Source organism: Sesamum indicum, linkage group LG12 (genome assembly GCF_000512975.1).
Source record: "Sesamum indicum cultivar Zhongzhi No. 13 linkage group LG12, S_indicum_v1.0, whole genome shotgun sequence".
NCBI classification, from domain to species: domain Eukaryota; kingdom Viridiplantae; phylum Streptophyta; class Magnoliopsida; order Lamiales; family Pedaliaceae; genus Sesamum; species Sesamum indicum.
Genome location: NC_026156.1, coordinates 4780627 through 4792600, shown reverse-complemented (window position 1 = coordinate 4792600; position 11974 = coordinate 4780627). Strand labels below are relative to the sequence as shown.

The following is an 11974-nucleotide window of genomic DNA, read 5'->3' as shown; positions in this document are numbered from 1 at the left end:
GGCCACAAATGACGATGGTACCTTAAGAAGCCCTTACTATAATTTAGGGCCAAGCCCCCACCCAAGAAAAAGACCATACCGATCCACAGAGAGGGTCAACATATGGTTGTCTAATTGTGCGTTAAGCGAGGCAATATCAACTAGTTGCTAGGCGTTGCCCTATTCAATGGGGAGATATGGGGCATCGGAAGGAATGGATTTTTTTTGGGGGGGGGGGTGAGGCAAGGAACTAGTCAAATTAAGTCTCACAAGCCCGAAAGAAAGTTTATGAACTTGAAATCTCCCATCCAAGTCTAACATTGCGTCCATGCGAGACCCAGGTGGTATCAACACAGATAGGGTGCAAGATGAGTCGATTCGCTCGATAGCCGGTTCGACAAGAATTTATTCGAGCTCAAAAAGTTTTGAGCTCAAGTCGAGTCGGCTAAAGCTCAAGCTTTTACAAGAGCCAACCTCAAGCCCGATATATCAAATTCAAATTCAAAATTTATCTTATATTAGAATTATATTTCATCAGTATCCCATATTTTATTTTAGATAATAATAATATGTCTTTTTATTTATATCATCAAATATCTACATAAAAGTAAGTTTAATCAATGTTTTAGTTTTTAATAATTTTATTTTATTAATAATTATTTAAGATAATGCATATAAATTTCATTGTTATGTTTTAATATTAATTTTTACCTCTTCTACTCTTTGTAAAATTTACATGTTCAAACAGTTAATTTGTAATGTTTTACATTTATTTATGAGCATATATTTGCACTGGTATACATTATATGTAATATTTCTATTTTACTGTTTGTGACCTTATGTTGAAATTTAGTGATTTTTATGAATTAATCTTAATGATAATAATAACAATTATGGATAAATAATTTATTTATTTTTATTGGTATTGTGTTATATATGCATATAAAATGAGATCAATCACTGTGTAGTTTATTTTCTTTTTTTAGAATTGAAAGATATAAAAATTTAAATTTCCATCATCATATTTAAAAATTATGTTTTCATGACCATTAACATTTATTTTACTTTTAGAAAATATCTTATGTTTATCTATTTTATTATAATTAATATATTATATAATTCAATTATTTGGAAAAAACCTGTATTAGACAAACATAATTTGAAAATCACATACTATAAGCTAGTATTATTGGATTCCTTTTAAGCATTTATTAATTTTTTTTAATTTAGTGTATATATATAACTATATAACGTTAGTGTAAGTATTTAGATAATTTGATGTATATTTTTATTAATTATGTTATTATTAAACTAATATCAGATATATAATAAAAATATTATAAAGTCACATATTTTTAACACCAATTAAAATATTGGAACATATATATTTAATACTTTCTCGCCTTTTGAGATTGGACATACCAGAAAGATGTGCATCAAGTTGAAAGAATAAAAACATACATGAGGACGTTAAAATTAGTTAAAAAGACAGGTTGAGTCAGAAGCAAGGACGGTAGTTTAGTTATAGGCAAAGTTCTGCTGCCTGTTAGCTCCCCAACAGAATATTTATAGTGCATAATGAAGTATTGCTAAATAAAACTAAAAGAAAAACGAGTGGACGATTCAAATTCCCATAAGATACCATGATAAGACAACATATTACATACTAAATAAACAATAAAAGTTGGAAATGACACTGGTACCCTCGTATGCTGCCAACTCTGCCCACCTTGAACTTTGAAGCATTTCTTGGTCAAAACTTGCAACTTTTGTTTCTTCTACCCATTCTCATCCCCCTACCATTAACAAGATTCATTCATCTTCTCTGAAATTGAGTTTCAGTTTTCACTCGATAATTTGATAAAATTAAAATAGAAGTGGTTTGGAAGGTAAAATAATTTCTGAGGTCATGATGAAAAATATGGAGCTGGGACTTTCATTCCGACACAGAGGCAAAGCATTTGTGCCAAGGGAAAGAGAAGCATATTTCGATGAATGGAAGGAAGAATTGGGGGACAAAGTCACTGTGGGTGAAATGATGGTGCAAAAAATGCCGACATGTCATAACTTTCTTAGCAGGTAACAAGGGGCATCTGTGGAATAAATGGCTAAATATTGAGCACATAATAAGGAAACTTAGTCACCAAAAAGCTGAGCCTTGGTGATAGGCTGATACCATCCTTTAAAATTGGATTGCAATCACACAGAAATTAGGTTTTGTCGGCCCTAAACACAAAATAATAGGCCAACCTACAAGTAAGTAAACATAAAATAGAAGATGATTAAGTGAGATATCATAATTAATCACTCAAAGTAAAGATGACTTTAAAAAGTAGTTGTCTCTTCATCAGTTTATTGGTCAGGAAGTGCAACCAACACACCGATGAAAGGGAAACGCTCTTATCTCCTACTTAACCATCTACACTGGTTTGATTCAGCATATGTTAAGTACATGTCTTTATTGGGAAATTGAACTTTAATATTTAATATTATATATTATTAATAATCTATTATTATTAAAAATTAAAAACATAAAAAAAAAATATATGAGCAATGAGCTTGAGCTCGTGAGCTCGCCTAACCCCGAAAGATACACCACAGACTACAATAAACCCTCCGAATCAGAGGAGGATCCTCCAACTATTGGCGAGTATCCACCAAATCTAAGGACGACTCAGCATTATTTAACAATTTTGAGCTTCTCCAACTAATTTGTGGTTGTTTATAGATAGAGAGGTACCTCAATGAAAAAAGACATGATTTTTCACTTTGAACCCTCCTACAAAAGCTTTAACCTTTATGCTACCATTTTAACTTAAAGGAGCATTGTAATATCATATTTAGAGTTTTGATTCATATCAATCTATCTCTTATATACAAAAATCGAGCAATAACACTGATGTTTTCATACATTCATATGATTTTTTATTTTCTAGCACTTATTTCATTATTTTTCACTCTGAGTGGGCCGAGCACTACTATATTTTGCTCGCATAAAAAATATTTTTATTAATTATAATTATATACATAATATAAATTTAAAATTTATTTTGTGCTTTTTTTTTCATATAAGCCTTTATGCGGTGGATGGTCCCAAATAAATAACGATTAATTTTATTCACCTAATTTAATTTATGCCATTTTTAATTTTTGGTGGTTGGAGTCTTGAAATTATCAAAATATAATTGATTCAAGGTTATGTTATTTCTATTCTATATTTGGAGTTTCGCCGTTGCCATCGAGCAAATGTAATTAAGCCTTTTGGAATGTCAAGTCCAAAATTTCAAAGTACTTTCAAGAGTTTAAAATTTAAAAATTATTAGATATTACATGCTTAGTTCCTCTATCTATAGAATACTTTAACTCATTCACATCAGGATATAGCTAATACATGCTTAATCCTTCCCTAATATTACCCAAAACACATGCATTATAACATATAAGAAATTAATTAAGCTCCATTATATATATATATATATATATATATATATATATATATATATATATATATATATATCGCATTAATGATCAGGCAAGGGGATGGGGTCTTCTTCGATCTCCGAGTTCAGTTCAATGCATTCAGGTGCCCTTTTCTTGGGGGAGAATGTCAGTGAACTAGAATTACGGAACTTATCATTGTAGTAATCTGGTGAGGACAGGACAACATCTGCTGCCGATTTTCTTCCCAAACCGTCTTTTACAATCTCAGCACAGTCATGCATACTACTCTTCACCAATGTCACCTCACAGGTTTCACTTTTATGATCATCTTCCACATCTATTGTGTACTCTCCCTTGTCGTCGGTTACAATCCCAGTCATGCGTAATGTAACATTATCTTTGTCAAAATCATCTCTGCATACCAACTTCACTTCCGCTCCTGTATATATACATATATTGTCAATGTGTACAGGTAAAAAAAGATGCTATATAATTATATGTATTTGTAGTATTGTTCTTGTTATGTACGTACCTGGCATACGCTTGCTGAATTGAGTGACGATTTTTCCCATAAGAAAAATCATACTCTTCCCTTCCAAATCCAATGGCGATTGGCGGGCGGAGCGGAGAAGAGGCGAAAAGGGTTGCGGACGTAGCCATCTCAACGGTCAGATACCACTCCAGCTCTGCCTTGATTTCATCATTTTTCACTTAACTATAAATACCACACACATTGCGTCCTACTCCTACCCGCGTTTGTTTTCTTGCCGTTGTGGACTACTTCCCCGTCACCGTCGGAACACCAATTCCAATTCTATCAACCATAATAATCACACACCCTCTTCTTCTACTTCTTGCTTCTCTTCCCCTCCTAATTCCGCCTACCATCGCGGAGCCCATAACTGGAAATTCGTCAATTTCTCCAGTAACATCTCTCTCTCTCTCTCTCTCTCTCTCTCTCTCTCTCTCTCTCTCTCTCTCGGGTTTCACAGTGTCTTCTTGTCCGTGAGTCATGGCACACATTTCTTGTATTGTGGTGGAAGAATTTGTGGTCAAGTTCGATATCTTAAAATCTATATGCAAAGGAATTATGAAATTTGACGTCTGGTATTTCACTTTTTGCTTCCTTCTTGTTTTCTTTCCTTCTCTTTTCTGTCTTCACTTTTCTTGTATTTTAGCCATGAAATTCAGTAGAATCTTGAAAATCATTGGTGGAAACTTGAGGGAAAATCAAGAAGTCTGTCAAATAAGCGAATTATGGTTCCTGTTTATTTTAGAATTCGTCCACATTAGTTCTATTATCAACCTCAATCGTGCTGTACAGAAAATCAAGAAATTGGTTTTGGAAATTGCAATTCTTGATTTTCAAATTAATCATTCGTTAAAAGTTAGTACTGTTCGCTTGTGATTATCTTTAGGTTTGCAGTGATCGTTTCTACATTAATGTCAAATCACACAAGTACTTGTATTTTTTTTTTAAAATTTTTATTTTCTTCAACCCATATTTTCTGTTTAGATATTGAAGGACTATTTCTTTTTCACATACCACTACCGATATCTTATCAGGGCGTTGAACAACCTATCAGAATCCTGAATTGCAGTTCACGGCCTTAGGCCAGAGACCTAGTATCCCACAAATTTTTGCACTAAGATTCTAGTTTATCTGTGTTGTCAAAATAACCATTTCCGTAAAATTCATCTGTCAATCTAATTGAACACTCACCACTACACTTAACAGTAGGAAGCTGCAGCACATCATCTTTACAACCTAACAGCACATGCATACTTAATTTTCAGTCTGAGGGCTTACCTGCACCTTGCAGGCATAAAGAGCATCTGGAAGCGCAAAAGCCTAAAAGCTGAAGCCATGAGTAAAACTCAGGGAAATCTTTCATCACCGAGGGCCATCACTAAAGTGGAGGATAAACCCGAACATCTTCTTGTTCTTGTTCATGGCATCTTGGCAAGGTAGGCATATTCTCGTACATGGAATTAGGAAATAAGAACCAGTGCCCTATCCATAGGCCATTTGGAGAATGTATAGAAGTGGAGCTTTAATTTAATGGTTTTAAATTCTGGTTGTTTTTAATTAAAGAATTGGTATAACGGAGAGCAGAACGTAGATAAAAATAAGAATCTCCACCAAATTGAATTTTTCGCTGATGTGGGTTTGCTCTAGGATATTGTCATGATCCTGGCAATTCGTTTTGCTCTTTATCTTTCCTATCCATGTTTTCCATTCCCTGCTATCCTTTTATGCTGATTTTACTTGCTTAAGCATAAAACTCAACGACCAACCTATTACTCAGTTACAGACCTTTTTACCATCTTGATTTTAATATATGTGTTCCTTGAGCACCTATGAACTTATTCCTTCCTTCTCTGCATTTATACAATGTTTATATTTTGAAATGAAGACATAACATCTGTTTGTCAAGTGTCAAACTCAAAATAAAGGGAAATGAATGAGAAACCTATGATGTGTATCGTATGGTTCCTACTTTGCTTTTAAGATAAAGTTGATTAATTACATTGTTGCATAAATAGAAAATTTTAAATTATTATTTGAAAGCATGTTGAGGTTCTTGCTCAGACTTACTGAATATTTCCAAGTATTGCAGCCCAAGTGATTGGACATACTTTGAAGCAGAGCTGAAGAGGCGATTAGGAAAGAAATTCTTGATACATGGTATGTTGTTTCTGCAAATGGTCAACAAATAGCACTTCACTAGACTAACTTGAACTTCAATGTTATGATTTATGTGGGATCATGTTTCATACAGTAGGTATGGGGAATAAGTCTTTGCTATGGAGGCTTCAAAAGTAGTTCTGAAGCTGGATACTAAATAAAAAAATAACCCTAACACCGATTGCCAAACCACTAATCATACATCTGCTATTTTTAAACAAAGTTGTAAGAGTGGGTTTCATGAGGATATTCAGGGTTTGAGGGCTTGGTGTTACAAATCCTCATCTGCTATGAGGTACATGTGAGATGCCTGCAGCAGAATTCCATTCTCTTTCCATCAGTTGGGGAGGAAAGTAGGAAAGATATATTATTCTTCCTTCTATCCTTTAGTATCCTCCTCTCTTTTATGGATAGCCTTTAAGACATCATGGTGAATATTTTCCACCAGTCTTCCCATTTGCTGAATTTTAGATTAGGACCATTCTTATCTGTCGCGCAGAAAGATGGGGTTGTAGAGGGGCTTGGCTATGAGTAGAACTGGATTGTTCTCTGCAATTCAATAGGAAAATGGATGAGTTGGGAAAAGTGAAACAGCAATTAATATTATTTTAGAGCTAGACTGCATTTTATGCTTTCTCTGAAAGAAATTCTTCTTCTCACTATGCATCATGTGCAAATTTACTTTTATGATAATAATTGAGTTGTATGCTTATTTAAGACTTTAAATTTTTTATCATGTGCAGCAAGTTCATGTAATACGTACACCAAGACTTTCACTGGCATTGATGGAGCTGGTAAACGATTAGCGGATGAAGTAAGGTTCTGGGTGGTCATGCATGTGTATGTCCTATTTTGTATTAGTGTAGTTTATACTTGGAACCATGAATGCTTATATTTCTTTGGGCTGCCACTACATATTACTGGCCCGCGACTTTTCTTTTTGCTTCCCGTATGGTGTAGTGTCTCGTCCAGTAAATTGATTATCCTGTTATATGAATGTGTATACTGGTCTCTGACAAGTGCATGCATTCAACAGGTCATGCACATTGTGAAGAAGACAGAAAGCCTGACAAAGATATCCATTTTGGCCCATTCTCTTGGTGGATTAATTGCACGATATGCAATTGCTGTTTTATACACATCTAATGTTTCTTATGAGCAAACTGATGATACAGCTGCCTCTCCTGCTACAAATTTCAAACCTTTCTCTTCAAATGATGGTTTGATTGCTGGTTTGGAAGCAATTAACTTTATTACCCTAGCAACACCTCATCTTGGAGTAAGAGGAAATAAGCAGGTAAATTTTGCTAATTGCGATTATCAACTCATATTTCATGTGTGTACACTTGTCTTATTTTATGGATCTAAAAATAAATGGTTGATATTAGCCATTTCATGTAATTGCATATGTCTCTACTAGACGTCATCACAAATACAACAAATTGTGTTCTCTCAGTGGTGGAATTATCATATATCCTCAGATTTTCTATCATCGACGCCCTCACTTTTTTCTGTACAAGCTACTTACCTTTTTCTTTTTCCCATTCTTTTTGTTGAGCCATTTTGCTTTTGACATTTCATTTACTGATGAAAATACCAAGGCGACTGTTTCCTCATGGCAAATGATAATACAAATGATATTATTAATTGCTTTATGTTTGAACACCTTTCTTTTCAGCCAAAACCCAAGGTCCACACATAACATAAATGACTATGGAGCCTTATAACTACTTCATTTTCTCTTAAATTCTGATCTAATTATCCACCAGTCTTGCTATGCATTATGACTTAACAATTTTTACTATTAACACTTTATTGTCAATGGTAGTCATTTGGAATCCAACCTCGAGAACATTTTAATTTTCTTCAATTATTCAGCTTCCATTCCTCTTGGGGTTGCCTTTCTTGGAAAAACTTGCTGCTCCAATGGCTCCTATTTTTACTGGTCAAACCGGCAGTCAGCTCTTCCTTGCAGATGTCAACCCCGACAAACCCCCTCTGTTATTGAGAATGACTATGGATTTTGATGATGGAAAGTTTATGTGAGTGGAGTTGGCCTGTAAACACGTTATTTGATCAACTTGTGTATCTGGTGTAATTTGAGCCTAATTGTGGTGATCCTCTTGCAGATCTGCACTCGGCACTTTTCAGCGTCGGCTTCTTTATGCCAATGTCTCTTATGACCGTATCCTGATGTTCAGTTGGGTCTCAAAATGTGTGCCCAGTTAATTATGATTGAAACAGTTCCTCTCTGTTACATGTATTATTGAGGTTCTTAACATAATCCAGATATGGTTGGTTGGCGCACATCCTCCATACGAAGGGAAACTGAACTTGTTGAGGTATTTATGATTTTCTGTTTTTTAGCGGCTAGCTGCTATTGTACTAATCTTGAGTTGCCTATCAATATTTCCTTTGTTTGGTTTCAGAAGAGAACATGATGTACTTCTACAATCATGGATAGGGTTAACACATCTTTATACATCAAATTACTGAACGTGATGATGGAATATTTGCTTTACCTAATTATACTATCACACTCTCTCTCTCTACATTTTTGCTGATCGTTAATTTTTATCTGCAGAATTAGTAAATCGTTGGTTTTCTGGCACTGCAGTGAGATTTATGATATTTTAATTTGCAGCCTCCTAGTCTGTCATTGGATGGATATAAACATATTGTTAATGTGGAGTATTGTCCACCACTTTCGTCTGAGAGTCCACATTTCCTTCCAAAGGCAGCCAAAGCAAAGATGTGTGCTCAGAATGAACCCAACACTCAGAATACCGTAGAATATCATGAGATTATGGAAGGTATTATTATAATGTTGATTCTAACTTCTGATTCTGTTAAGACTGACTATCTTGAATCAGTTCGGGGAAATGACAGTTGTCTGTTACAGAGGAAATGATACGTGGTTTACAACGATTGGGATGGATCAAAGTCGATGTCAGCTTTCGCTCGGCATTTTGGCCCTTCTTTGCACATAATAGCATTCATGCAAGTGTTTTTAATTGCAAATCTGTTATATTTCATTCATGTATCATTCTTCAGTCTCATCTGATTCTTACCTTTCAATAAACAGGTGAAAAATGAATGGCTTCATAATGCGGGAGCAGGAGTGGTTGCCCATGTTGCTGACACGATAAAGCAACAAGACTCTGCACCACCCATCGGTGCTAGCTTCTTTTGTGGTTCTGTATTGACAGTATAATAGAAAATTCTTGTCTCCATGAGATATGATATTATGCTTTAGTCTCATCCACCCCATCAACGAGGAGCAAGAAACAAGATTTGTTGTATATTATATCATATCATGGGGTATTCAAGTTTTGCTTTTCCTTTGATCACATTACAGAGCAACCAGTGGCATTGTCATCGCTAAAAATGGTAGTGGCCCGATCATCAAGAATAGCCGAGGAGGGTGGCCGGTGATAGTAGCCATGCTCGTGCCCATTGTAGCCGTGCTCATGGTAGTTGTACCTTGATGGCAGGTCAGCCACGAAATAGTTGGGTGGGCTGTTGTAGCCGTTGGTGTTGTCTGAGTAGAAGTAATCAGGCAGAGTCCCGTAGTAGTGGGTGTAGAAGTCGTGGTACTCCGGGTTGTATGGGAACGGCCAGAGCTCCGCCTTCCTTCCCGTCTTCCTTACTGTTTTGAGAACCTTATTCTGATCCGCCCACCCGGTGACCGTGACTTTTTGCATTTTCATATCTATGTCGATGGTGTCCACTCCTAGTAATTTTACAGCGCAGTCAATAAAAGATAATAGAATGCCTTTTGATCAGGATAAAGATAAATAGTCATAACAATATGGGGTCGAAATCTATGTTAAAATTCCAAGAGTAGATTTTTGCTTCAGAGTATTTATATAGCTAGCATCTAAAACAAAATAAAATCAAGAATCTTACCATCTAATTTGGAAAGAGCTTTCATTATTTTGCTTTCGCATCCAGGACAGTCCATGTGCACTCTCATCTCCACAATCTGAAAACAATATAATAGTAATTAATGTAAGAGTTGCTCAGTTGCTAAATAATAATAATAATAATAATATCATCATCAATTTAATAATATGTGGTCCTGCATACTAATGAGGTCCCTTCGTACAATAATCCTGACATACTTTTTAAAACACAGATACCTCTATCCATTTTAGGACATCCTTATCCAATCCTACCTCTGTTTCTTCAATATCTCTGCTTCGTGAACTTTACGACAGTTTTTATGTTTTACAGATTAGTTTTTCCAAAATGCCACCACTTAAATAAGTTTTTCGATAGTGTTATGTAACAGAGTAGCGTAGGAAACCAGACATGTAACACATACAGCTGCGTATTATTATTGTACTAATATCGCATGTCGTGGGAACAAGTGGACTAATAACCATTCGTTGCATGCAAATGCAGATTAAAGATGATTATGTAGTCAGCATACGCAAGAAATCCATGACAATCAAGATTTCCTTCCATGTTCTTTCTGTACAAGGTTTGATGGGTCGTTACATATTATACAAACAAACAAGAGCATGGACATTCATCAACAACAGCATGCATATAGCTAGTAAAGAAAGAAAAAAAACTAACCGTCATATTGACACTTTACAGGAGCTAGCTTAGTATCTTAAACAAGTTGTTTCCCTGATCCAAGAAAATCTGAGCTACTGATGAACAAGAAAACAAAGGTCGACGATTTTGGTGATGAACCAATTCTGACATGTTCACCTTATATATATATAGGCAGAGATTAATGATTAACCTGTTGTCCGCAGGCTGTATTTTAATTGGAGAGCAAGTTAGATGAATGATGCAAGAAAACAAGACTACTGGTGTATTATATTCAAATGTTCCTTCCCACTATTTTTTAATCTTCCTGCACACACAAATTAAATTATACTTAAACTTCTGTTTTTCTGCTCTATATTGAAAATATCTCAGCTTGACGTCAAGTAATTACCAGGTACGTACGTAAGCCATGCAGCCTCAGCTGTTGTTGATGTTTGAAGTGCGTGTTGGATCACGCGGCGCTTTAATTTCTTTTTTTCTTTCTTTATACAATAAATGGAAAAAGAATGGAAATTGAGGGGAAGAGTATAAGTCAGTATTCAATTTCGGTAATAATGACTAGTTTTTTCAATCGTCGAGCAGGTGATCTATTTTCATATCTATTTCAAGCTAGCTAGACTTGCTTCATTTTTTTCTGAAAATAAATCCCAATCATAACATTAGGAAATAAACAAAGACTTTTGATATGAAAGACATATGGTCAATCTTCTTAATAATATGATCAAACATCGATGACGTGATACAAAATGATATAAATATTTGTGTAGAGTTTACTTTACATTAAACAAACCTGAAAATTGAAGGACATTGGTGTAGTGTAATTTACACTAACATGACCCCTCAGCCAATTGCTTTGCAGTCACGTATAGAAATACTTGACTTATAATGACCATGCAGTTCATAAGTTTATTTTAAGGCAAGTTGCAATATAACTTGACCACGATGAAATTTACTTAGAAAAAGCAACTTCGAATATCCTAAAGTACGACTAATTACAAAGATTTTACTTTGAATTCTAAGGTGTCTGAACTATAACCCTTCATCTATGGTTAATTCCACTCACAATGTTAAACTATATGCAGTATCCAAATGATAAACGGAGTTATTGGCACAATTAAATGGATCAAAGCCATTGTAAAATTTGTGGGCCGAAATCAATTGTTTGTATGAATGGAAGAAAGTTTGTCGGGTGGAGATCGGGGAGGCTTGCATAAGTTGATTCTCTTTCTTGAGCAAGAACTAGCGTTATGGTGAATCCATATACTTAATACCAAAAACGGTCTATCAGGATAAGCGGCATAA

At 34.9% G+C, this 11974-nt stretch overlaps 2 protein-coding genes and 1 long non-coding RNA gene across 3 annotated transcripts; 1 reads left to right on the top strand and 2 right to left on the bottom strand.

Annotated features, from left to right (window-relative positions):
* Positions 3775 to 4082, bottom strand: LOC110012999. The gene is made up of 2 exons (XR_002288121.1): positions 3953 to 4082; positions 3775 to 3859 (listed from the first exon to the last, which is right to left on the bottom strand). It is a non-coding gene; the product is annotated as an uncharacterized LOC110012999 (long non-coding RNA).
* On the top strand, positions 4084 to 9459 carry LOC105175649 (the record flags this gene model as incomplete). Its single annotated transcript, XM_020698424.1, has 11 exons — positions 4084 to 4345; positions 5244 to 5388; positions 6042 to 6109; positions 6853 to 6923; positions 7146 to 7406; positions 7988 to 8151; positions 8239 to 8294; positions 8399 to 8451; positions 8754 to 8922; positions 9012 to 9109; positions 9195 to 9459. Coding segments are annotated over 11 exons (1476 nt in total), but the record flags the coding sequence as incomplete, so codon positions are not given.
* On the bottom strand, positions 9433 to 10849 carry LOC105175648 (heavy metal-associated isoprenylated plant protein 28-like). The gene is made up of 3 exons (XM_011098150.2): positions 10694 to 10849; positions 10019 to 10094; positions 9433 to 9842 (listed from the first exon to the last, which is right to left on the bottom strand). The coding sequence occupies exons 1-3, from the start codon at positions 10697 to 10699 to the stop codon at positions 9457 to 9459; spliced, it is 468 nt and encodes a 155-aa protein (XP_011096452.1). The 5' UTR covers positions 10700 to 10849; the 3' UTR covers positions 9433 to 9456.

Bases quoted from the DNA above. Each gene is read 5' to 3' on its own strand.
- LOC105175648 (XM_011098150.2), bottom strand. The intron at 9,843-10,018 runs GTAAGATTCTTG...TAAAATTACTAG, and splicing joins AGCTCTTTCCAAATTAGATG to GAGTGGACACCATCGACATA.